The 27,393-nt window shown below is 51.2% G+C and overlaps 1 protein-coding gene across 1 annotated transcript in view; it reads right to left on the minus strand.

Annotated features, from left to right (window-relative positions):
- Window positions 1-27,393, minus strand: part of WDFY4 (WDFY family member 4) — a 243,414-nt gene that overhangs the window by 79,087 nt on the left and 136,934 nt on the right. Inside the window, exons 39-42 of the mRNA XM_062214495.1 lie at window positions 12,771-12,848; window positions 9,122-9,328; window positions 7,689-7,740; window positions 4,427-4,593 (exon numbers count right to left, since the gene is read on the minus strand). Coding sequence (XP_062070479.1) covers window positions 4,427-4,593; window positions 7,689-7,740; window positions 9,122-9,328; window positions 12,771-12,848 — 504 coding nt within the window. The remainder of the gene's footprint in view (window positions 1-4,426; window positions 4,594-7,688; window positions 7,741-9,121; window positions 9,329-12,770; window positions 12,849-27,393) is intronic.

Genomic DNA, 27,393 nt, shown 5'->3' on the forward strand with positions numbered 1-27,393 from the left:
AAAGGCTCACTTGAGTCCCCCCTCTGCCTGCATCTGGAAGCCATGTGGAAGGTCCCCGGGGACCGTCCCCAACCATACAGTGACTGACACAGGCCTGCAGGGATCACGCATTGAGCCAAGCTCGTCTCGAGTCAGACGGAGCTGTCTGCAGAGAAACGCGCCTGGGTCCGGGCGATCATTCACTGAAGCACGCATGTCGCAGAGTGATTACATCACCACCGTCCCGGGTGTCACCAGAGGCGACTGAAGTCGGCGGTTTACACAAATCCATGAGTTAAGCTATGGCCACGCTGGTGCTCCTGGGCTGCAGCTCCACAGGCCTCCTGCAGGGACTGGCCATTCCAGAGCCTGGAATAAGCCTTGGTCTTGGAGTTCCCTGGGCTGTGCAGCTGGCAAAGGCCATAAGAGCAAGAGCTTCTGAGATGGCAGGGGAGGAGCCAGGACTCTGCTGTGGGAGCACCGACCATGCCTGCCACACCCCTGCCATGGCCCTCACTTAGCCACTGAGCAAAAGCACAGGCCCACGCGGTCTCACGGAAATGTGTGAGGTAGGGGACTGCCGAGTGCGCAACCAATGCTTGCAACAAAAAGTCTCAACATGGGCCAGTGGCACCACACACATACACACACCCACACATATTAACACACACATGTATACACACATACACACTCATACATGCCCACACATATACACACATGCATACTCACACATACACATACACACTTGCATGCACACACTCACATACACTCACACATACCTGCACATTTACCACACATACATACTCATGGATATACATATTAACATACACATGTATACACACTTACACATAGACACACAGACACATACATATACACATACTCACATATACACATTTACCCACACACATACACATATAAACATGTACTCACACACTCACATACATGCACATACCCATAATACATATACACATGTATGCACATATACTCGCATGCCTGCACACATACACACATACATGTGCTTACTGAAGGCATACACATGCATACTGACACATATGCATATACACATCTACTCGCACATATACATCCTGACACACATACATACACACATACATACTGACACACATACACATACATACACACATACATACTGACACACATACACATAAACAGGCATACACATGCATACTGACATACATACATATGCACACACACATCTACTTGCACATATACATACTGACACATAAACATACACACATACACACTGATATACATGCACACACATACACATGCATACATATACACACGGACACATATGCACACACACACGCCTGCTATGGGCCAACTGTCTTCTTGCTGGAACACACTCTTTGTTCCAAGGTCGCTGTACCCATTCTCCCTTCCTCAGCCTTCAGGTCCTGTCCCCGGCAGAGGTGCTGGGGACCAGAGGGCAGGTGCAGGAGAGACAGCTGGCCTGCGCTTGGCACCTGGGGTCCCAGGCAGGGAGGCCAGGTTGGGGAGGCCCCTCTGGGCCCTGCTGCACCAGCATCGACGAGAAAGCAGCCGATGGAGCACCTGGGGCCTGGGTCAGCTCCCCGAGCCCAGCGGGGCAAAGTGGCTGAGTCCAGCGGTGGAGAGCTTAGGTCACTCGCTGGGAGAGCAGAGGGAAACGCCACGTGCACTGGGAGGTCCGGGATCAAACGCCCGCAGCTCCAGCCCATGGCCATGTTCATAACGGCAGTGACCAGCCTCCCTCACAGCCACAGGGTGGTCAGAGGAGTCGCAGTCTGGGCAGCACCCGGAGGCCGGGCTGGTGACACCTAGCTGTGGTCGCTTCTGCCAGGAGCAGCAGCAAACACCCACAGAGCGAGGCTGTGTCCACTCCACGCGCTTTCCTCTGCCTCCATGGGTGCTGGGCCGGCTGTGACACTGCCCCGCTCCAGCCATGCCCCTCCTGCTCCCAGAGAGAGCTCTCCCCTAAGAACCAGGCGCCCCCAGGGCGTCCACTCCTCAGGTACTTGAGAGCAGACCCAGGCCCGCACTGTGGGCAGGCTGGTCCTTCCCCAAGCCCACGCCGCCCCTGGAGCACCCTCGGCTGGTCCCAGACCCCTGTGGCTTTCCTCCAGGAAGGAGCTGAGCTCTGCGTTCCAGAACACAGACCCAGCGAGTTCGAATCCAAGCCTTCCTTGCCTTTCAGGAAATATGATGGGGCAGGGTGGGGTGCAGTGGGGAACAAGCTGGCACAGAAGAAACAGACTCCTGGGGGAGGCCCCGAGGATGCAGCCCCCAGCTCTGCCCGGTACGGGGTACACCAGGGACCAGCAGGAGGCCCCCTGTTGCAGGGAGAGCCGTGAACCTATAGGTATGCAGGTGCACCTGGCTGGTGGAGGTGTGGGGAGGAGGCAGGGAAGGGCCAGGCTACCAAGGCCCCTTACCTCCCACAAGCTAGCCAGGGCCGTGCCAGCCCGGCTTGCTGGTCTAGAGTGGAATCCTGTTGCCATGACCACAGTTCCTGGGGCCTGCTCTTGCATCACCCTAATCCAGCACCCAATTGCAGCAATGCTGGTCTTTTTCATAGAAGCTGTACTTCATGGTGGGTGTTGGGGCTCTGGATGGGGAGGGGCTCTGCTCCTGCAGGTCAGGACTCTCGCAGGCTCTCCTCTCAGTCTGCCACCATCCCAGCCAGCTAAGCAGACCCGTTGAGCACCCACCCCGCCATAGCACCCCTAGAGCACCTGTCAGGGAGCCGAGCCATCTGCTGAGCTGGCTTCATCAACGCTGGGGAAACTCGGGTCCACTTGGAACCAACCTCTCCCCCAATTTGCCACGAAACCAGGGCCAACAGGCACAGCCCAGCAACCGTTGCAAAGAGCGAATGTCAGGGAACAGCAAGAATCATCTCGCCTGTGCACCTGCCGGAGTCTGCTGAGGTTCCAGGGGGCGGAACTCACTGGGGCTCCCTCCCGGCAGGTTCAGGGATGCCAGGCGCTAAGTGGAGGCAGGACAGCTCCCTCCTTCCCCCCTTCCTTACTCCTGCTGGGCCTCACACTTGGCTGTCTGCACATGCTGGGGATGCCCCGCTGCCACCGCAAGCCACGCTGTGATTCTGACAGCTTCCTGCAGTGCGGCCGACAGAGAGGCTTATGGAGGCTGACGCTTAAGTAAAAGGCACGGGAGGAAGAAGTCTCCTGGAGATTGTGTGCTGCCTCTGGGCTAGGGGAGCTGTCCCCTGTGGACGTCAGACTCTTGTCCCACCCCCCACAAGACCCCTGTGGTGGCAGTGGGGGTAGTGGGGGGGGGCGGCATTCAGCACGGAGTGGGACTCTCAGATACAGGGCAAGTGTCAGGCAGCTGCGGGCTGCAGCAGGCCAGGGCTCCCACCTGCTCTGTGACCGTGACTGTGACTTCTGGACCTTGTGCTCAGCCCGGTCCATTCAGAGCAGGCGCCCCCAGGCTGGCCTTGGAAGCAGGCTTCTGTCTCTTGAGCCCTGCTTGTGCCCGCTCCAGGCTCTCTGAAGTGCACGCTGCTCACCCGTAGGTCTCAGCCGGACTCACTCTCACCCTCCTGAGCCACACCAACGCACAGTGCCTAGGCTGCCATGTCTGCAGTCCCTGCAAGGCTTCCCACCCCGCCCCCGCCTCTCCTCCACTACTTCCCTAGCGGAGAGCCTGCTTCACCCATGAGACCCTGGGGTCCAGCACCTGAGCCTCAGCCCATTCCAAACGGACCCCTCCACTTCCATTCCCCCATCGAAGCCTGGCCAGAATGTTGCCTGATGGCTCCCGACTCCACGTAGAGACCAGAAACCTGAGCTTGGCCAAGCTGAGACCTGTGATTCTTCCCATACTTGGCCTCGAGTAAGAGGGGCCCTTCCTTGGGCTGCCCGCTATGAGGGGGTCTACCCCACTCTAGTCCTCCTCCAGCCACGCAGGAGAATAAGCACACTAAGTACCTGGGCTTTCCCGGGGTGCCCCACTCCCCGGCTCCCAGTCTACACCCTGGGCAGATGCATACGTCAGCTCCAGGTGCACCCTTTGCAGGATAGGCAGTGCTACAAACCGGCGGACCCCTAGGTCAAGGGGAGTCCAAGGTGTAGAGACAGCCTGGACACAGGGGTTGAAGTATCTAAGCACATGTGTGCACCCAGAGAGCCCCAAGGTGCAGAATGGACCCCTCAGCCTGGTGAGGCCCTGGGGCAGGAGGACAAGGCGCTGAACTCCAAGGAGGCCAAGAATCCTCAACTTCTGTAGTGGCCCCTCACGTTGTTATGAAGGCAGAGCGAACCGCATGTCATAACTGCTGGAGCTCTACGCAGGGAGGAGCCAGTTCCTTCTGCTCAGCTGAGAGACTGCTTACAGGAACTGGAAATCTCGCTGAGCACGTGGGGGAAGAAAGCTTGGCTCACTCCCATCGGACACCTTAGAGAACAACCATGGCAGCTTGCGTTACCTTTTCTCCATCAACGAGCTCTTGCAAAATAACTTGTCTTTCCCGACACAGTTCCAGGAAATCTTCGGAGTGCAGACTCTCGTGCAAGGCGGGGAAGAAGGTCAGCTGGGTGCAGTCCACGGCTCCCTCATCCGGCTCACTCCCGGCATCCTTTGGTGTCAGCTCATCTGCGGCGGCACAGGGGGACACAAGGTTTCAGTATGCATGAGCCGCTGGCTGTCACCAGGGAGGCCAGGCCGGTCCCCATATCAGTAAGGGGCACTGCAAGGCTCCAGGGCGGAAGTGGACAGTGCAGGTCACTTATTAGGACCATCTACTGCTTCTGCAAAGGGACACACACCCCTCTGCCACCACCCCAACCTGACCCCACATCAAGCTGATTTGCCCTGGAGAGCCTGGGTGTGCCCAGGCCTGGCTCCCTTGGCAGCTCACAGGCGACCCTAAGGGAGCCTCTCACAATTCACCTTCATCCTGTCTAGAGGCTCAACCAGAACCTGCTGGGTCTGAACAAGCACATCGCTCGTGTTTTTAAGCCAGTACTGTCTTCTAACTGGAGATGCACTAAATTCCTATTTAAAAAAAAAAAAAAAAAAAAAAAAACACAACTTGGAACAGCCTTGGAATGGTAAGAAATAAAGAGCATCAGCTGTGAGCCCAGAGAGGGTGCTGGTCACCACAGTTCCCTTTAAGAGTGAACCCCTTCTCTGCCAGCACCTCCTATGGCACTGCTCCGTCTGTGCTAGCTGGGCTGGGGCGTATTTCATCCTCACTGTGATGCCAGCAGCCTGTACCAGAGCACTGGTTCAAGTCCTGGCTGCTCTGCTTCCGATCCAGCTCTCTGCTAATGCATGTAGGAAAACAGTGGAGGATGGGCCCTGTCACCCACATGGCATGGGGAGACCTGGACAGAGTCCCTGGCTCCTGGCTTCAGCCTGGCCCAACTTCAATCATTGTGGCCATTTGGGGAACGAATCCACAGATGGAAGATCTCTCCATCTCCCTCTTTCTCTGTGTCATTCTGTCTTTTAGATAAATACAATAAATATTCCCTGAAATTTCAAGGCCAGGCAGTTTTTTCAGAACTTGCATTTTCCATGAACTTCTGAATGCAAGGATTTCAAAAAAATTTTTGCACCAGAATAAACTTGTGTTTTAATTCCATTTTCCATGAACTTTTTGAAGTGCCCTCCTAAATGTATAGACAGATAATTTAGACATGATAGGAGTAACCGTGCATGCACAGTTTTCATTCTCTAGCATGTTTTCCCACGCATGAGCTCCTTCTCATTCTGATTAAAGTTCTCTGAACAGCTTACACATCTATGAAACAGTCTGTGACAGCCATCTCACAACCACTGAGCCTGTGGCCTGGTTTTTTTAGACACAGATGGCTTCTGTGTCCACACTGGGTCACAGTCATCATACACCGCTAGACTCACTTTCCTTTTTTTAAATATTTTTTATTTGAAAGTCACTGCTACAAAGAGAGACGAGAGAGACAGAGACAAAGGTCTTCCATCTGCTGGTTCACCCCCCAAATGGCCACAACATCCGGAGCTGAGCTGATCCGAAGCCAGGAGCCAGGCGCTTCCTCCTGGTCTCCCATGTGGGTACAGGGGCCCAAGCACTTGGGCCATGCTCTGCTGCTTTCCCGGGTGCATTAGCAGGGAGCTGGATGGGAAGAGGAGCAGCCGGGACTGGAATCAGAGCCCATGTGGGATGCCGGCACTGCAGAGGGAGGCTTAACCCTCGTTGCTACAACACACGCCCCTAGACTCACTGTCTAAGGAAACACTCCGGGGCAGGAGCAGTTGGTGCAAGCTAAGCACATAACTGCGAGGATTTCTGGATCCTGCTTCTCCTGCTATGTGCCCCAAGGGTCCTTCTACTTGGAGCAGGCTCATGGTCGTGACTGCAAATCCATGGACCATTTTCTTTGTGCCAAGAAGCTCACCCCTTTGCCCCTCCTTCTCTTTCCCTACCTCTGACTGCCCATGGGGATGCATCAAAGTGTGTGTGGCTGGAAGCGACAGCCCTCGGGGGCCTCCCCCATACTGGGGGAGCAGAGGCAGGAGCAGACACCCTGGAAGGCCCAGTGGAGAACCTCAGGCCCCTTTTTTCTCTTGGCTGAACTTCCTACTCATGTCAATGCTGCAAACACCAGGATGCCCCAGGTCACAGACGTCCAGGGGTTCTGCCTACTGGGGACTTTAAGACCAAACCATCCATGGCCAGAGTCCATGGCAAATCAGCACACCCTCCCACCGCTGCACTCTCTGCACCCGGCAACTGACAGGCAGCAGAGAGAGACCATTGCTGAGGTGTGGAGTGGAAGAAGAGAGGCAAACAGGTGCCACCGCGTCAACCCCAGTCCTGCTCCTCAGTTGGACCCCAAAGCAACCTGGGAAACGAGGCCAGCACCCTCCGGGCGGGCTGGTGCTACTGCAGACTAGCTGGCAGAGCAGCTGGCTCAGCACGAGACCTGACCTCAGCAGGCAGAGAGGGATCTGATCCAGGGAATGACATTGTCACTGGGTGGAGAAGACCCAGGCTGTAACCCAGGGTACAACAGAACTCACGGTATAAGGCAGGCTCAAACGGGAAGTGTTAGGGAACACGTAGAATTTGAAATACAGTGTGTATGCACGTGTGTGCATGTATGTGCACGTGTGTGTGTCTGTGCATGCCTAAACGCCCTCTAAAAAGAATCCTTGAATTTTTAACAACTTCAGCTCAAACAAATTCCTCCATGGGACTTATACAAACAAAGAGGAAGCACTAACATAACAAAGACCCCAAATTGTTTTCTTTAAATTTGGAAAATAATGATGACGACGACTATGTCCGTCATTCTCAGAATCAGAAGAGTTCAGTGTGAGAGGTATGAAATATCACCTCCGCCTATTTTTATTCTAAGATGTTTTATTCTCCTTCCGTGTGTTTTGGACATTCACTGACTAACATGCATTTGGGTTCTTTGGAAGTTCCCCCCGATATAGAAAACTGACAAGACACCCATCCTCCCCCCGAAAAAAATTCTTCTTGTTGCCATCTTAATGCAAAGCTCTTCCCATGCCGGAGTCTGGGTCCGGAAGAGGTTCCTCCGCACTCTGGAAGTACAGTCCCGGCAGTCCTCCTGCTGCCTGCTCCACCCTTGTAGCATTTCACTCTTCCAAAGCATTATTTTAATCTACTGAATAAGACAGTAAATGAAACGAATCATTGGCTTAATTATTAAAGGAAAAATAGAACCACGGAATACCTTGGTTTTCAGCATTTGTCTGAGAAATGTCGCCCTTCCTGACTTGGCTCCCCTGGAAGAAGACCAGAGAAAAGGGAGATTCATTCCTGGATGTGACACACATGCCCGCCACCCCCGATGCTGCAGAGTCGCGTGTGTCTCCTGCAAAGAACTCAAGGCCAGGTGCAAGGGGAGGGGAACGCTAGATCCTGAAGGACCACAACACAATGCAAGTATTAATGTTCCCGCGTCAAAAGGGAGAAAACCCACAATCTTCCATTAAGCAGGACTGACGGTAATTACCGAAGCGGATGCCAAGACGGGGTTAGAGGACATCTTGCTGTCTGTCTGGGGGCCACCTGGACGGGACGTGGGGAGAGGCTCTGGCTGGACAGCCTGGGGACCACAGCCTGCGTTTGGCTGTGTTGTGGGCACAGTGAGCAGGCTACTGATTGCTCCTGCCTCCCACTCCTAAGTAGAAGCTCAGTAAGGAAAACATACAACACACCACTGACGCTTTGCGGCAATTCGTAAAACGTGCAAGCGTCTACCGAAGAAACAAAAGGTCATTTATCTCCACTAGGTTTTAGAAGGGGATTTTGGCAGGGGATGCAAAGTAGAGGAGGCACTCCACTTTGTAGCTTGGGACAAACGCAGTGGAGCAGCTGAGGTTGGGAGGTTTTCACCGCATAACTTGTTAAGGGATTTGCCAGTGCAAGAACGCCTGGAGCAGTGACCGTTACAGCTGCTCACGACAAGGAACCTGCGCAAGCAGACAAGGCTGTCACCCAGCTCCCTCCAAACACTGGCTCCCAGCTTGTGCGGGAATGCAGGGCACTGCCGGGCAGCAGCAGCGGGGGTGTGGATGGCCCACATGCTGATTCCCACGCTCCTCCATCCATTCATTCAGGCCGCAGTGAGCCGTGGTCCTTCTGTGTACCTGGGAGGGTTGGGGACTCTTCCGTTAAACAACATCAAGAATAAATAATGGAGGGGCTGGCGCTATGGTGTAGCAGGTAAATAAAGCCACTGCCTGCAGTGCCGGCCAGTTCGAGTCCCGGCTGCTCCACTTCTGTTCCAGCTCTCTGCTGTGGCCTGGGAAAGCAGCAGAAGGTGGCCCAAATCCTTGGGCCTCTGCTCCCACATGGGAGACCCAGAAGAAGCTCCTGGCTCCTGGCTTCAGATCAGCACAGCTCTGGCCGTTGCAGCCATCTGGGGAGTGAACCAGCGGGTGGAAGACCTCTCTCTGTCTCTCTCTCTGCCTCTGCCTCTAACTCTGCCTTTCAAATAAATAAGTAAATCTTTAAAAAAAGAATAAAGAATGGGACTGCCCTGCACTGAACTACAGACATTCTGTGTCCCGCCCAGTTAAATCCTGCCGTGGAGAAGCTATAGAGCCACCTCTGATGTGTTTTCTCCTTGCGTCGTCGCTGTCCCGTGCCTGCAGCTCCTACCTGGTGCCTTCCCAGGCTCAGGCCGTCCCACGGAGACAGGCTTCTGATGCGCTTCCTCATGCGTGCAGGGCCCTCTCTCCAGTCCAGCTCCCACCGGGAGCAGGGGGTGCTCTCCGCTGCCTGGCCCCACAAGCCCAGCTCCCCAAAAAGCTGCTCCTGGATCCTGGCCCAGGCCTTGGCGGCCTTGATGTCACCGCATCGCCACCTCTGGGAAGCAGAAACACAGTGTCACTCCCGGACACACAACCCTGGGGGCTTGGACTCTCACCTGCTGGCGACAACCGCGGGAGCCTGAGCACGCTCAGGGTGTGGAGTCAGGAGCAGGCCATCTCTGCCCGTTGACCTGCAGAGCCACGGGACCCTGGGTGCTGGGCTGAGAGCCACAGCTCTGGAAGGTTCCAAAGCGGATCATCAGAGGGGTTAGACAGCTGCTCTCTAAATGGATCTGGAATTTTACCCCAGCTCCTTTCTTTCCAAACCAAAGCTGAATATGGTTCATCCAGCCACCGGGACCAGGGGCAGAGTTGGAATTGGTGGTCCTGCCAGCAGTGGCGCACTTTCTGCAAGGCACTGCCATCTCTGGACCTCAGCATCTCTATCAAATGAGAGGCTTGGCTGTCATAGGATTCCAGATGGTTCGAGGATTCTGGAATGTTCACAGAAGCTAAAACCTTTGGTGTTAATGAAAATATCCAAGCCAGTATCAATGAAACCCTCATGGGTTACGGATGAGGTCGGTCATGGTCACAGCATCACCTGGAGTCTGACTGGAAGCTTCATAAAAATGCATGCATGCCCTAAACTGCCCCTGGAAGCCACACAGAAGTTTTGTCCATTCACCTTGCAAAGAAATGCTTTGGTTCACTGTGGACAGTAAATCAGCCTTGTCAACTGCGTGAACTTTGGCAATTCTTCACATACGTCACGGGATTCGCCCTAAACTGTAATACCAACATTCCAGAAAACGGAAAGGTGACATTGCTGATGACAGAAAGTGTCCAGCTCAGAGACTTGAATAGAAAAGAGACACGTGACCATGCATGAGGCCGAGCCCCTCACCACGTAACTCCACCTCCCCTCCCATGGACAAGCACCTCCCACCATCGCCAGGACATGGAGGCTGCAGAGAAAACAGGACCTCTCCAAACACCAGCAGGTGGCCAACATAAGATTTCAACCCAGTCCGTGTGCTTGCAACGCCCACAGGTGAGTCTGCAAGCTATGCCCCTTTGCCTGCAGGCAGGATTTTGATGGCAACAAGACTGGGCTCTGAGACTCTGGGACATGTTGCTTGGATAAATCCTTTTCGGAACTTGTCAAAGGCATTTCAAAAAAAAAAAAAAAAATGGGTGGGGAGCCGTGAGTCTTTGGCAGCCAATGAACCTGGGTCGTAAGCAAGTTTCTGCTGTTCATTTGTAGATGAACTTTTTAAAGAAAACTTACTTTAATTAACTGAAAAAAATTTTTTTTACAGGCAGAGTGGACAGTGAGAGAGAGAGACAGAGAGAAAGGTCTTCCTTTGCTGTTGGTTCACCCTCCAATGGCCGCCGCAGCCAGCGCGCTGCAGCCAGCGCACCACGCTGATCCGAAGGCAGGAGCCAGGTGCTTCTCCTGGTCTCCCATGGGTGCAGGGCCCAAGCACTTGGGCCATCCTCCTCTGCACCCCCGGGCCATAGCAGAGAGCTGGCCTGGAAGAGGGGCAACCGGGATAGAATCCGGCGCCCCTACTGGGACCTAGAACCCGGTGTGCCGGAGCCGCTAGGCGGAGGATTAGCCTGTTGAGCCATGGCGCCGGCCACTTGACTGAAAGTTTTTAATTGCTTATTTGCAAGGCAAGGGGAGAGAGAGAGAGAGAGAGAGAGAGAGAGAGAGAGAGAGAGAGAGAGTTCTCACCCACTGGTTTGCTCCCTAATGTGGGAACATCAGCACCTGTTCCAAGCTTTTTTGGCCCTGCAAGGTGAACACTTGTCTGGGGAGAAATACTTCCGTTTCCGGCAGATTGCCACTGTGCTGTTGGGCCTCATGGGGGAATGAACAACACCAAGCTACTGGGATGCATGGCCTGGGCTCTTGATTGGTTCATACAGCGCCTCCTCCCGGCATGCCTCCACCTACACAGTGAGATGCCTGGCTGCCCGAGGCTTCACATCTACTGTCTACTGAGTATCTGCAGTCAGGCGGTGAGCTCCCTGAGAGATGCGTGCTTGCATAGTCCATGACAGCAAGTCACTTGTGACCCCAGGAGAGAGGCTGTCAGAGGAGCACAAACAGCCCTGAGACGTAAAGGCACTCGGAGATGGCCACCTCTCTGGACAGTGCAAGGACCCCTTTCCGCTCACACCACAAGCTGCTGCCACTCGGAACACTGCATCCCATCCTGGAGTGCCCAGGTTCAAGTCCCAGCTCTGCTTCCAACTCCAGCCTCCTGCTAGTGCTCCCCCAGGGGGCAGCAGGTGATAGCCCAAAGTACTTGGGTTCCTATCACCCACTTGGGAGACGTGGCTGGAGTTCCTGGCCCCTGTTTCAGCCTGGCCCAGTCCCAGCCACTGTGGGCACTTGGGGTGTGAACCAGTGGAGAGATCTCTCTTCATCTGTCTCTGTCTGGGTCTCCCTGCCCTTCACAAACAAACACAAAGGAAACAAGAAGGAACAGGAGGGTCCTCGTGTGTCACTGAATGGGAGCAGCTGGGCCCCAGAGAAGACAATAAACAGGACTTGGACAAGGCACAAGGGGATCTGAGCAGCCATTGTGGAAGCGACTGTTCTGGCCAGGACTTCAGGAGTGGTGGGTTAAGAATCAGAATGGCACAGCCTGCTGCTGATACGGTGCTGGGCTCAACTCCTGGGAGGCTGGGCATCAGCAAGCTCGGGGCTCTGCATGCCGGTGACCTCTCACTTATGCGCCAAGTGCCAAGTTAGAGAAGTCTCACGTGGCTTGTTATGGACACACACACACACACACACACCTGCACACAGCGGCCCCCTTGGGGAGGGCCTCCTTGGGTGCACCTGCGAGGACCTGTCCTTCAAGAGCCAGGCGGCTTTCACAAGCCTGATTTGTGCCTGGCGCTTGGACTGGAGTTTCCTGGAAGTGGAGCGTGGCCCATCTTGGGAAAACACACTCCCCCCTGGACTCGAGGGGTGAATGTGCCAGACCCCATTATCTCCAGCAGACACTCACTATTATCTGTGTTCTGTGAAATCCCCCAATCTGTCTTAAATATTTAAACACTTGGAAAGGATCCTCATGGATCAGCCTCAAAATGCTGATGTTCTCAAAAACACCTCCATCGACGGCAAAGCTCGGCCCAACCTTCTCAAGCACCCCCTGACCCAAGTCAGGCCCTGCTGCTGGCAACGTCAGCACAACCGTGCTCCTGGCTCCCAGCAGAGCTTGGGCCACTCTGGGCTCCCAGTGTCTATTTCCTGGATGAACATGTAGTTCAGGCAAGGGACGCAATGCCTGCCACCTCCCATGGCACACAGGTTGACGCGAGAAGGTCTGAGCCTCTGATGACCCATTGCAGACTTGGCCATTGTGTCTAGAATGCCCACCTACAGTTTAATCCAAAGGCTTTTCTGACCCCTCTGTTCAGCTTCAAGGTGGATTCCAGGCTACTGTGCAGGCAACAGAGGTGCTGTCTCTTACCTGCTTGTGGTCTTTGTATAACGACGCATACAGCTCCTGTCCTCTTCTTCTGTAGTTCTCTATACATGACACGAAATCCTGGAGAAGAGAGAGGACCAATGACACTTGTGATTGCCTGTAAGAGTTTCTCAACCCTGACCAACTGCCAGGAGGAAATAATGGCTCCAGGACGTGTTGGTCCAATCAGGCCCAACCAATGAAGGAAGACGTCCCCTACACCAACACACTCACACGCTAACTCCCTCAACTTCCTGGTCATGGTGTCCTTGCACTTCTGCCAGTGATGAGCTGGCTTACAACAGCTCAACCTTCCTCCCGAGAATGACTACAAAAACCCAGACTCCAATAACCTGCTCTAAGACAGCAGAGAGCTAGCAAGAGAGCTAAGATTAAGGACCCAAGATCCTGGAGAGAAAAATCCCATGGAGGTGTGCCCAAATGTTTATGCCAGCTTTTCCCTTTGAAATATTTGCATGGCAGGCAGAGGGAGTGAGCAGAAAGTGATGACTAAGCATAGAAGACTGATGGATGACTTGGCCAGCTCCAATGGCTGCCGAGATAAAGATCGGAGCCCAGGTCCACCAAGGCATCCAGGAAGCAAGGGTTCAAGAACGTAGAATTAGGCAACGAAGAAAAATAAGCCCAGATTTCTGCTATCCTGGTCCCCTGCTGGCTGCTGATGATTGACAAGCCATGTGGGGCTGAAAGGCTGGGAAGACCTGGAAGATTCCAGAAGTCTCTGTCTGGAGAAAGCAGGAGGAGGCGGTGGGCTTGGAGGTGGGCTCTGGGAAGGGCTGCAACACGCAGTAACGCAAGACGGGAAGTGGAGCAGCCTGACGAGGTCAAAGCCCACTCCCAAGGACCTCAACCCTTAATTTTTTTTTAAAGATCTATTTATTCATTTGAAAGGCAGAGTTAGAGAGAGAGAGAGAGAGAGATCTTCCATCTGCTGGTTCATGCCCCCAAAATAACCACAATGACTGGGGCTGAGCAAGGCCAAAGCCAGGAGCCAGAAGCTTCCTCCAGGTCTCCCACGTGGGTGCAGGGGCCCAAAGCACTTGGGCCATCTTCCACTGCTTTCCCAGGCCATAGCAGAGAGCTGGATCAGAAGTGGAGCAGCTGGGACTAGAACCGGCGCCCATAACGGATGCTGATGTTGCAGGCCAGGGCATTAACCCACTGCGCCACGGAGTTCAACCCGTTTGTACTGCAGTGATCTGTCCCATGCCAACTGCACACTGGATGGCAGGGGGTCCTTCCAGAGAGAGATGACATCATTGCAGCCCCTGACCCAGAGTTTCGTATGCACTGTCAGCAGCAAATGGAAGGGACTCCGTGTGCCCCTAAAAAGGCTACTAGAGAAACAAAAAATAAAAACACACCCGTGTTTCCAGGTGCTAGAGTGACACAGGCCCAAAATATGTTCCCCAACAAATGATGAAGAAAGAAAAGCCACAATATGGAGAGTTTGCAAGAGGTATGGAATCTACCAAGATGGACCAACTAAAAATTTAAATCCATAAAATGCATTTTAATTGAAATGTAAAACTCTATAGATGGGATTAATAGGGTAGACACCACTGAGGAAAAAAAAATGAGAGAATTTTAAGAAAAACCCTTGCTGATAAAAGTATGGTAAACAGTAAAAATATAGACAATTCGAGATACATTTAAAATGGAGAGACGGTCTTACACATGTGGTACTGGGATCTCAAACGGGGAGGAAAGAATGGGTCCGAGACAAGATAAAAAGTTGATGATCAAGAATTTTCTAAAAGGGACGAGAGGGCCGGCATTGTAACGTAGCTTGTTAGTCCTCCGCCTTCGACCCTATCATCCCATACGGGCATGGGTTTAAGACCCGGCTGCTCCACTTCCAATCCAGCTCCCTGCTAATGCACCTGGGAGAGCAGTGGAAGATGGGCCAAGTGTTTAGGCCCCTGTGCCCACATGGGAGACTGGGAAGAAGCTCTGGGCTCCTGGCTTTAGTGGATGGAAGATTTTCTCTCTTTCTTTCTCTCTCTCTCTCTCTCTCTCTCTGTCTCTCCACAACCCCGTAATTCTGCCTTTCAAATTTTTAAAAATCAACCTTTAAAAATTGTCTTTTAATTTAAAGAATTAAAATAGACAAGAGGCATCAAGCCTCCTACAAATCTCAAATAGTAAACGCACAACCAAACATAACAACACACAGAAGCAGAACACAGGAAGACTGCAGAAACAAAGGATCACAGAAAATATCCCAAAGTGCAGACAAGGTCAGGTTCTCTGTAAAGAAGCCACTGCATGGATGGTGGGGACGAAAGACAACGAAACAACACGTTCAAGTGCTGAAACGTGGTAGCTGCAGCGTCAAATTCTCCACCCTGTGAACGCGGCCCTCAAAAATACACAGTGACGCCTGGAGAGGGAGTGGCGCTGCGGGAGCTGCTGCCTAAGTGAAGCAGCCAGGGGCCTTCCAGGCAGCCGAGCGTGATGCCACGGGGACACGGGGCCCTGCAGAGTGAAGGAAGGAAAAGCTACAGAAAGGGCAGATATTAGATCTAGGTGACGACGGACTTTGGGGATGTGATAGCGATAGTATCTTAGGGGATTTGAAACACATGAAAAATTAAAATACATGATAAAAATAGGAGAAGAGGGATGGGTACATAATAGCATTCTAAGTTTCCTCAACAAAAAATTTGGAAAAAAGAAGCTCATTGACATTAGAATCTAATAAAACAGGTGTACATGCTGAAACCTTTAGAGTTACCAGTAAAGACCTAATATAAGAGGCTGTATGTTTTAGCTGATAGACGATATATGGGGTAATGAAAAATAATTTTTAAATAGAAAGCTTTTATTTAATAAATACAAATTTCATAGGTGCAACTTCTGGATAATAGCGGTTCTTCCCCTCATACCCGGCCCTCCCACCCCTAAACCATCCACCTCCTGCTTCCTCTCCCATCCCACTCTTCATTAAGATTCATTTTTAATTATCATGAAAAATAATTGATGCTAGCTTGAAAGACAAAAAGGGGCACAGAGAAGACAAACAAAAATAAAAGACACATTAAGATGGATCCAAGCTAAAATGACCTTTAATTCCATTATACACAAATAGACTCAATCCTTCAAATCAGTCAGCATGTACCAGAAAGTGAAATCAGAGTAAACACTGCCTACAAGAGACATTTACTGAAAATACGGACACAAAAGGTTGAAACATAGGACTCCTGAAAAAGATGTACTGCAGTTACTTACAAAAATAAGTAAGATAAGGCTATACAAATGTCTTGCAAAGTAGACTTTAGGGCAACAATTTTACGAGACATAAAAGTGAGGCGACACAGGGTTCAATGCACCATCAGAGAGTGATTTCTAAATCTCAAGCATCTGTGAACTGTTTCAGAACACACGGGGTACAGAGCAGCAGAACCGAAAGGAGACCTCAGCACATCTCCAAACCTAAAGGAAGATGCTGGCTCAGCTTCCCGGACCCAGCAGAGCAAGTGCACGGAATGGAAGGGCGTGGACAGTCACGCGGGGAAGGAATGCACAGCACACCGAAGCTGACCACAGGATGGGACACGAGCAGGGTAATACAATTCCAGGCAACTGAAGATAAAGAATGAAATCTCTGAGAAGAGAAGGAAATTCATCAAAAGCAAAATCCCCAGACATTTAGAAATTAAGCAGTAATTTCTAAATATTTCAAGGTCAAGTAGAGAACAAAAATGAATGGCCAGTGTTTTATCACCTGCAGTGCCAGCATCCCACACAGGTGCCTGTTGGAGTCACCAACTTCTGATCCGCACCACTTCTGATCCAGCTTCCTGCTATAGCCTGGGAAAGCAGCCAAAGATGCCCCAAGTGCTTGGGCCCCTGCACCCACGTGGGAGCTCTGGATGGAGTTCTAAGCTCCTAGCTTTGGCCCGTTGTAGCCATTTGGGGAGTAAACTACAGATGGAAGATCCCTGTGTGTGTGTGTGTGTGTGTGTCTCCCCCCTCCTTACTTTGTAACTCTAACTTTCAAATAAATAAATAAATCTTAAAAAAAGAAAATAGAAATTAGGAAATAGTTTACACTACGTAAAAGTGAAAATAAGAAATAATAAAACATAGATGATACAACCAAAACTGTTTATGTGGGAATATATATAATTATGAATGCTACTTATTAGCAAAAAAGTAAGCCTATAAATCATGTAGTTTGAGAAGTCAGAAAATTCAATTAAACCCAAGAAAAACAGTAAAGAAATAATAAAAATAACAGAAATTAATAGAGTAAGATAGGGGCTGGCGCTGTGGTGTAGTGGGTAAAGCCGCCACCTGCAATGCCAGCATCCCTTAGGGGCACCAGTTCAAGTCCCTGCTGCTCCACCTCCAATCCAGCTCTCTGCTATGGCCTGGGAAAGCAGTAGAAGATGGCCCAGGCTGGTGCCGTGCCTCAGTAGGCTAATCCTCTGCCTGCGGCGCCAGCACACCGGGTTCTAGTCCCAGTTGGGGCACCAGATTCTGTCCCGGTTGCCCCTCTTCCAGTCCAGCTCTCTGCTGTGGTCCGGGAAGGCAGTAGAGGATGGCCCAAGTCCTTGAACCCTGCACCCCATGGGAGACCAGGAGAAGCAGCTGGCTCCTGGCTTTGGATCAGCGCAGTGCGCCGGCCGCAGCGCACCGGCTGCAGCGGCCATTGGAGGGTGAACCAACGGCAAAGGAAGACCTTTCTCTCTCTGTCTCTCTCTCTCACTGTCCACTCTGCCTGTCAAAAAAAAAAAAAAAAAAAAGAAGAAGAAGAAGATGGTCCAAATCGTTGGGCACCTGCACCCATGTGGGAAGCCCAGAGGAAGCTCCTGGCTTCTGGCTTCGGATTGGCGCAGCTCCGGCTGTTGTGGACATTTGGGGAGTGAACCAGCAGATGGAAGACCTCTCTCTCTGCCTCTCCTCTCTGTAACTTGCTTTTTTTTAAGATTTATTTATTTATTTGAAAGTCAGATTTACACACAGAGAGAAGGAAAGGCAGAGAGAGAGAGAGAGAGAGAGAGAGAGGTCTTCCATCCACTGGTTCATTCCCCAGTTGACTGCAATGGACAGAGCTGTGCAGATCTGAAGCCAGGAGCCAGGAGCTTCTTCCGGGTCTCCTATGTGGGTGCAGGGGCCCAAGGACTTGGGCCATCTTCTATTGCTTTCCCAGGCCATAGCAGAGAGCTGGATTGGAAGTGGAGCAGCCAGGACTCAAACTGGTGCCCATATGGGATGCTGGCACTGCAGGTGGTGGCTTTTTCCACTACACCACCGCGCTGGCCCCAACACTGCCTTTCTAATAAATAAGTCTTTAAAAAATGGAGTAAGATAGTAAAAAAAAAAATTTAAGTAAAAACCATATGTTGGTTTGTTGAAAGATTAATTACATTAAAATCCCCAAGGAAAAAGGAAAACAGGCAGAAATGGCCAGCATCAGGAACGAGGGAAGGAGACGTTATCACAAAGGCAGCAAACACTTAAGTCAACACGGATCATTTTATACTAATAATGTTGAAAATTTAAATAAAACAGAGGCATTTCGAGAAAACACAGCTTAACCTAAATTGATACAAGAAGAAACAGAAAATCTGAATCATTCAATATTTAGTATGGAAACCAAATCAGGGTAGGTGTTCCTACAGTGGTGCTGAGATGCTCGCATTGCACACCAGGGTGCCCGGGTTTGACTCCTGGCTCCGCCTCCAGTCCCAGCTCCCACACACCTTGGGCTCAAGCCCTCGGGTCCCTGCCACCCGTGTGGAAGACCCAGCTGGGGCTCTGGGCTTCTGTTGTAAGTATTTAGGGAGTGAACCAGCAGATGGAAGACCTCTGCCTGCCTGCCCCCGCCTCTCTCTTTCTTGCTAGTTCTCAGATTATCAAATAAAAATGAAAATAAATTAAAAAAAAAAAAAAACACTAGGGGACCAGCAAGGTTAAGCCACTGCTTGTGCAACGCCAGCCTGTCATACTGGAGCACCTGTTCAAGTCCCGGCTGCTCTACTTCTTCCAACCCTGCTGATGCTCCTGAGAAGGCAAGTACTTGGAACCCTGCAACCCACCTGGGAGACACGGATGGAGTTCCAGGCTCCTGTCTTGGGCCTGGCCAAGCCCCAACAGGTGTGGACATTCGGGGAATGAACCAGCAGATGAAAGATTCTCTCTCTCTCTCTCTCTCTCTCTCTCTCCCCCCCTCCCTCCCTCTCTCCCTCCCTCCTTTCCTCTGTCACTCTGCCTTTCAAATAAGTAAATTCTTTTTTTAAAAAAAACTAAATCTCTAAATAAAACTCTTCCTGCAAAGAAAATTTCAGAACTGAGCATACAGTGGGACGGGAACTAGAGGAGAAAACGTAGCCAAAAAGAGCGAGCTGGGTGCAGCGTTTGTGGAAAGCACCCAGCACCACCACAGCGTGAGGTTCTCCCCAGGAACGCGGGAGCACCTGCAAGTCCCCCGGTGTGTTTCGCCACACTTACTCATGAAGGGGGAGGCACTGCATGATCTGCCCTAAAGATTTCCTAAAATGCCACTGTCATTTAGAAAAACGCTCTGGAGTTTAGGAGTAGAGAAGGGCCTGAATCTGACATGGGGTGTGTACAACAGCCTGGAGCAAACCTCCTATCGATCTTTGTCCTGATACCAGAAGTGAGATAAGAATGCCCATCACCATCTTTATCCAGCATTTTAATAGGGGCATTAGACGCTCTGATATTTGTTGTACCTGCCCCGTGTTATTTTGAGTTCTAATGATCAAGAATGATATTGATGTAGGGGCCGGTACTGTGGTGTAGTAGATAAAGCTGCCATCTGCAGTGCCGGCATCCCATACGACCGCCGGTTTGAGTCCCGGCTGCTCCACTTCTGATCCAGCTCTCTGCTAAGGCCTGGGAAAGCAGTAGAAGATGGCCCAAGTCCTCGGGCCCCTGTGCCCATGTGGAAGACCCAGAAGAAGCTCCTGACTTTGTCCTGACGCAGCATTGGATATTGCATCCATTTGGGGAGTAAACCAGTGGATGGAAGACCTCTGTCTCTTTGCTTCTGCCTCTGCCTTTCTCTAACTCTGCCTTTCAAATAAAAATAAATGTCTTTTGAAAGAAAAGAATGATATTGATGTAGTAAAAAGTCAAGAACTTCGGATCCATATTAACAGGCCCAAAGAAACAGACTGCAATGAGTATGATCACTGGACCAAAGACAAAGGTGACACCGTGATAGAAAAATGATAATTTTCAATAAATGATATTAAGTCAATTTGATACTAATTTTTTTTTAATTTGACAGATAGAGTTAGACAGTGTGAGAGAGACAGAGAGAAAGGTCTTCCTCCCGTTGGTTCACCCCCCAAAATGGCCACTACTGCAACTACACCGGTCTGCAGCCAAAGCCAGGCGCTTCCTCCTGGTCTCCCATGTGGATGCAGGGCCCAAAGACCTGGGTCATCCTCCACTGCACTCCTGGGCTACAGCAGAGAGCTAGACTGGAAGAGGAGCAACCGGGATTAGAACCTGGTGCCCATATGGGATGCCGGCGCCGCAGGTGGAGGATTAACCAAGTGAGCCACGGTGCCGGCCCCCCTGGATACTAATATTGTAATGAAATGAAAACTTTCTCACAAGGTCTGCACCAAAAGCAATTCATGGAGTGGATGTTTGGCTTAACAGTTAGAGGCAACATCTTTCAAATGCTGAAAATAAAAAAAAAATAAAAAAATTTAAAAAAAGCCAACACATTATCCTATCCAGCAAAAAGGTGCTTTCAAATGGAAGAGGAGACCAAGACATTCTCAGATCAGGACCCCCAGAGCCAGCCAACCTGTGAGAGCGGCTAAAGGGAAAACTCTTCTTACAAAGTGTTAAATAAGGAGTCCTGGTGTAAGGAAAGAACACATCGAGCCAAAACATGGACACATACATCGGGGACTGGGCTTGTCTTTTCCTCTTGGAATTGCTAAGCCACTGGTGATGACTAAAGCAAAATTATAAGCCTGCATGATGTGATTCCAAATGAATGTAGAGGAGGTCTTGTGAGCAGCTCTGTCACAAGTGAGGGAAGGTTTGATGACAACGCTGTAGGGCCTGTTACATAATATGCATCACACATGCACTATACATTACATTACATTTGTAACATATACAACGTATGCACTGTAATACCTAAAGCAGCAACTGGAAAAAGCTATGTGAACCAATAAATCCATTAAAATAAAATTCTTAAGAATGTTCCAGTAACTCACATCAGTAGACTCTTCTAATGCACCTGGGAAAGCAGCAGAAGATGGCCCAAGTGCTTGGGCCCCTATCACTCACGTGGGAGACCCGGATGGAGTTCTTGGCTCCTGGCTTCAGCCTGGCCCAGCCCCAGCTGCTAAAACCATTTGGGGAGTAAACCAGCAGGTGGAAGCGCTCTCTCGCTCTCGCTCTCTCTCTCTCTCTCTCTCTCTGTCTCTCTTGCTCTCTCTGAAACTCTGCCTTTCAAATAAATAAATGAATAATTTTTAAAAATCCTTAATCTGTGTATTTGGGATTTTAACACTTTTTCCCACTGTATACTAGGCTTCAATTTTAAAAAGTTTATTGGCAAAGACTAAAAAATATGAAAACAATATAATTTTTAAAATCCAATTACTGTTCTGGAGTAGTGGGAGTAGAGCAATTCTCTTCTTTTTCCTTTTTTTTATGTGCAAAATTTCTTTAATATTGCTGTTATATTGTTTATATGCATGTATAAGTAAAGAATCATTGTGAGCAACACAAGTGACATAAAACGCTGAAAAATTTGACTAATTCTACATGGAAGGCAGAAGCCCAGACTTGTGCTCAATGTGATGCCTGGGAGACAGGCAGCAGGAGGAGAGGACCCTTGGGGGGGCGCTTGGACGCAAGGCAGCCGCCTGCACACCCCAAAGGTGCCATCCTGCCGGAGAGGGATGGGCCTTGTCTGGGTGGCCCCAGAGGCTACCGCGGGCCCAGGGCAGGGAGTCGCAGGCGGGCTCACTTCAGCACAGTGAGACGGAAAGACTCTCCGGCTGCTCTGGGTGTCGCAGAAGGAGACTGTAGGAGCAGGCAAGCAGAGAAGCCTGGGCTCCCTGGTTCTTTGCCCTCATTAGCCATGGGTCACGGGCAAGCCACTCAATCCTGCTGAAATTCGATTTGTCAACTCTAAAGGTAACCAGTCCCTCCCCTAGTCTATTCTGCACGAATGTTAGGAGCTATGATGACACAAGAGCATGGAAGTGCTTCAGAAACTACAAAGGGCCAGCCAAAGCGGGCATTGGGTGTAAAATATTGGAATCATGGGAAAGATTGGTTTAAGAAAAAAAAAAGTGACCTGGATGGGGCTGTTGAAAACTCACACTGAGACTCTATGCTCTATGATGGTATAAGCCATCCCCACTCTTCAAATAAATACCCGGCCTATAAGACCTACTGCCTCTTCTCCAGCTCAGACACTCGGCTTCTGGCTACTCTGTGGTTTATTTACTCTGTGGTTACATTCTGCAAACTCTCATTGCTACTGTTTTCCCGGCACTAGAGGATGAAGGTGAACCTCATTTCTGGTTTTCTAGAGTTCAGACAAGAGGCGGCAATGATAGATGCTAAGAGGTTACTGATGATGAGCTAATATGGTGGACGCTGAGACAGACAGAAGTGTCCCAGGATCACAGACACACACACACACACAGACAGGAGGGGACCTAGACATGTGCCAGTGTCCAGAGAAGGCTCCATGGTTGAGACAGACAGAAGTGTCCCAGGATCACAGACACACACACACACACACACAGGAGGGGACCTAGACATGTGCCAGTGTCCAGAGAAGGCTCCCTGGTTGAGACGTCCCTTTACTGAAGCTTGACTGAGGGAGGGGCTTTCACCTGGGAACCTGGTTTCGTTTTCTTTGAGTTTCAGCGTTTTTGGTAGCTCACGCTGGCGGCACTTGGGATGCCCTGTGACACTGCAAGTCAGAGGACACAGGCAGAACAAGCAGCACAGAGGGGTCAGGTGCAAGGACGATAAAGAAGTAAAGTGACTGCACGAGAGGACAAGAACTGCAACACTTCTGCTTTGTTTCATGGAGTGAATTAGCTGAGATCCACTAAGGAAAATTAAAAATATATATATTTAAAAAATCAGAGAAAGAGCAAATGTGCATGCTATGAAAACATTTGGAATTTGCAGAGTCAGTGATGTAGCAGGCTCTCCCAGGCGAAAGCTCAAGAGACAGACCCAAGGTCCATACAGTTGTGTGAGTCACCAAGTACCTTGATTAATCCTGAGACACGCATGGTCCTTTGGAAAGAGTAGGTACAGGAAGGGGACTGTGGAGGCCAGGTGAGAAATTTGGACAACACCAGCAAAGCTCAGACCAGACCCAGAAGAGATTTATTTTTTAAGGAAAATCAGAAAGAAATGGCATGGAAATCAAGGATGATTTAAGCATAAGGAATGCATCAGAGAAGGATCCACTAAATGCTCTTTGGGTTTTGAAATGAACAGGAGAAATTGGTCATTGATCGTTTCTATTCCAGAGAAATGTTTAGACAGTACCGGGTCCCCCAGAGCCTGGGACACGAGGAGATGGAAGGACCAGATCTAAAAGGAAAGGGAAGAAAGGTGGTCACGGAGATGGTGCAGGTTCCCCCCGGAACCAGAAGAAAGGACGGGATCTGAAGTTCCCTGGGAGGCTGCCCGAGCGGTGGGGCACGCAGAGGTCCTGGTGCTCGGGGGCTGGCGAGGACGGTGTGAGCGTGAGTGCAAGTGGGCATAAGGAAGAGGTGCACCGTGGAGTGAGGTGGTCCACACCTGAGGCTTCCACATCCAGGGCACTGCTGCCCTGGGGGCTAAGCGGGGGTCTTGAATATGATGGTGACTGTGCAGGAGAATGGGGCGGCAAGTGGAACAAGGGTGTCAACAGATCAGCTGAGAGGTGTGGGCGATCCACATGTTGTCATCCCCCAGCCTGTTTGCCCAATGTCACATCCATTTCCCGCACTCAGCACTTAGACTTCTGACAAATCTAGTGGTAATTATGCCCATTCTACAGAAGAAGCTACTGAGGCCAAGTGAGACGTGGGGACTCCATCAATACAGGAAGTGGCAAGTTGGAAGAGGAGTCCTTGGACTGTGCCACCACGTGCACCTCTCCCACGCGTCTTGTGACAGTGTGGGTTCCCACTATGCTCGGTAGAGATTTTTTTTTCCTGCCTGGCCTTTGAGTCCTTTCCGAGCCTGGGAAGTTGTCACACTCAGGATCCAGAGACGGGAGGCAGGAGATCTGGGTCAGTTCAAGGGCAGAGGCCCATCTGCCTGGCCAGCAGCGACTGTGGCACATCGATCAGGGAGAGATTCAGAGCCGAGCTCTGCATCGCTTTGTTGGAACTAAATAGCCTTTGCTTAGCAACTGTCAGTGCACTAAAGAGTTGAGAACCTTTGAAGTAGAACAAAGGGCCTCCAAAGACCGATCGGAGACAGAGCGCACTTGGATCTGGTGATGCGGGCTTGCGCCCTGCCGTCCCGCCTCCTGTCTCCAGCACCCCGGTCTGGTCTGGAGCTGGGGAATACAGCGCATTCCACCTGGATTGTCGCTTTGCAGCCAGCTGCCCACAGATTGCTTAGTGCCCCACCTCTGCCTGGACACCACCAGGGTCGGCCAGCTGCTGGTGACACTCCAGTGCCAGCTGTCCCCCAGGAAGCACCCGCGGGGCACTGATGACCATCATTACACTGGTCTACTGAAAGCATCATTAGTCCTGTAGTCACAGTCATGTGGCCTCACCGAGATGAGAAAGGCCAGTGTCTGCAGGAGGCAGCTCAGATCTTGCTTAGCGACTCGGTGCTGAGACGGCCGTCAAGGGTCCCAGCCTCTGCATGGCACACATCAAGTCCAGGGCCACAGGCGGTGACAAGGACGCCAAGCATCCATCTACACTGCAGCCACTTGACTGGCGTGCTATTGTCATCTCGTCCCTCACCTTTGTCACTGCTCGTCATTTATCCCAAGGAAATCGTGGGATAGATGCAGCACAAAATGAAATGCGGTAAATATCCGTGCATGGAGTGATGGTCCCTTCCCCCTGACGGAGTCCTGTGCGGTCTCCACAAACGATGCTCTCGTGCAAGGGCTGCTACCTGCCCAGGCAGCCCTTAGGCATCCCCTTTGGGTGGACACTGCCCTGGACCTAGATGGGTGGCCTGGACAATGCAATGAAGACCACATCTCAGCCTGGCCAGACGCCCTTCTGCACAACCTGCACAGCTGTTCACAGCAGCCCTGGGACCAAAAGAGATTTGATGAGATGGGCCTAGGTTTTTGCTACCAAGGCTTTTCAAAGGAGGTTGCAAAACAGGCTAACAGTAACAACAGCGAGTGGGCTTACCGATTAATATTTCTCTCCTCCTTGGGAATCTGGCATGATCCAGTTTCCTGCTGCCTTTGAATATGCATAGGAAAAGTATTCTAAAGTAAAATGTTTATTCTAGAAAACACAATGGGAATTCTTCCAGGTCTTCACCCTAAACCCTTCTGTGACCCTGAGCTGGGAGAGGGAGTGACTGCTTTCTCCAGGAGACCCAGCCCCACGGTCTCTCTGTGATTCTCATGCTTGAAGTGATGATGCCTTGGGAATGGAGCTTTGGTCTGGTGGCTGAGACGCCCGTATTCTGTGTCAGATGCCTGGGCTCAGTCCCAGCTCCAGCTCCTGACTCTGGCTTCTGGCTAAGGCAGACCTTCAGTGGTGATGGTGCAAAGCATTGAATTTCTGCCACTCAGGTGGAAGACCTTGGATTGCCTTGAGCCATTGCAAGCATTTGGGGAGTGAACAAGCAGACACAAGTACAGGGACCTCTCTCTCTCAAAGGAAAAAAAAAATGACTTTTTGGTATATCTTGTCCCCTCCCTCCCCTTCTCAAATGGTACAAGCCAGTCCCTTCATCCAGTACTTAACGAAGAAACAACAGAACGATGGAAGTGATGGAAAAACCACACAGTGGACGGGCCAGAAGGCTGGTAGAGAATTCACAGAGCCACAAAGAGCAGCACTCCTTATGGATAACTTAGATTTAAGGTGTAACAATGTATCAGGTGTGATTCCATTCTTTACAACAAAGTTACTATACATTCACCATTCAACCGTTCCCTAAAGGAAAGCAGTGGCTCTGCTGTTGGACTTTGTACCAAACCTAGGGGACTTTAGCATCTGACTTTCTCCGACCAAGACAGTTACTCACTAACCTTGGCTGGTCCCCCCATTCACAGAGGCAGGGGCGTGGGAGGCTTCTTACCCCATGGGTCCCCTTATCTCCAGTGGCTGCAGGCCAGGAGATTGAGGGAGCTGATGCACAGTTGGGAGGTAGAAATAAACCCACATCTGCAATTTGCAGTTACCATGGAAACCAGTCATTCTCATGAATACTCTTGCTCTTGGGGACAGCTGTGTGGCACAGTGGGTTAAACCACTGCTAGTGATGCCGGCATCCTGTAAAGGAGAGTGCCAGTTCGAGTCCCATCCGCTCCACTTCTGATCCAGTTCCCTGCTAATGCACCTGGAAAAGCAACAGAGGACGGCCCAACTCCTTGGGCTCCTACCACTTACATGGGAGACCCGGATGGCATTCCTAGCTCCTGACTTCAGCCTGGCCCAGCCCTGTGGTTGCAGCTCCCACCTGCTGGAAGATTCTCTTTCTGTATGTCTGCCCACCCTCTCCATCTCTACCTTTCAAATAAATAAATACATCTTAAAAAAAATACTGTGCTCTTTCCCAGCCAGCCTCCTCTGGGGTTCCATGGCAGGAAGACAAGGCCTAATCCAGTCACCCCACAATCCAAGGCATGGCCTAGGTGGGGCCTGACAAAGGAAGCAGCAACAAGGGTTCAGGGCACTGAAAAAAAGGCTCAGAGATGCGCGTGGCTCCTGCTGCGGGCCCTGTTCTCTGCAGCCTCGCGCCCTTGCCTAGAGTAACCATGCCCCTGGTCAGGGTTCATGGGACCCAGGGCGTGGGGCTGACAGTTCTGGCTCTCACTCGCCTAGCCCATGTAACCCCAGCTGAAACACAGCCTTGCCCAGACTGTAAAAGATCCAGTGAGCCAGCACCTTACAGCAGCCCCTTACCGCAGGGAGTACATCCCAAGACCCCCAGTGCGTGCCTAAAACAGCAGACAGCACCAAACCCCCCAAGGTGGCTGCAGCTTGGGGTGCAAGAGCAAGACCAGCATGCATTTCGTTTTCCAGAACACAGGGAAGATTTAATCTTTGCATGCATAACCCTGAGTGGTTGTTTTCTCTCCTTAGGAAGTGGGGAACTTGCACCTCTTTAACTAAAGAAGCACCTCACAGCTTCTCTTGGGCGTGTCTGAAATGGCCTGCAGCGCTACTCCTCAGGGCCACTGTGGATAAAAAGTGGGTTATCCGACACCCAGGGTGGCTACTCAGGGAGCAGCAGGGCCCGGGAAGGCTGGACCAAAGCAGGATTCACACCCCAGGCGGGACACAGCTAGGCGAGAGACCTCATCATGCTTACTTGTAACAGCACACAATTTAAAACGTCCGAATTGTTTAGTTCTGGAATCTTCCATTTGATATTTCCAGACCACAGCGGATTGTGAGTCCGGAAACGAGGGAGGATG

Source organism: Lepus europaeus, chromosome 17 (assembly GCF_033115175.1).
Source record: "Lepus europaeus isolate LE1 chromosome 17, mLepTim1.pri, whole genome shotgun sequence".
Lineage (NCBI taxonomy): Eukaryota > Metazoa > Chordata > Mammalia > Lagomorpha > Leporidae > Lepus > Lepus europaeus.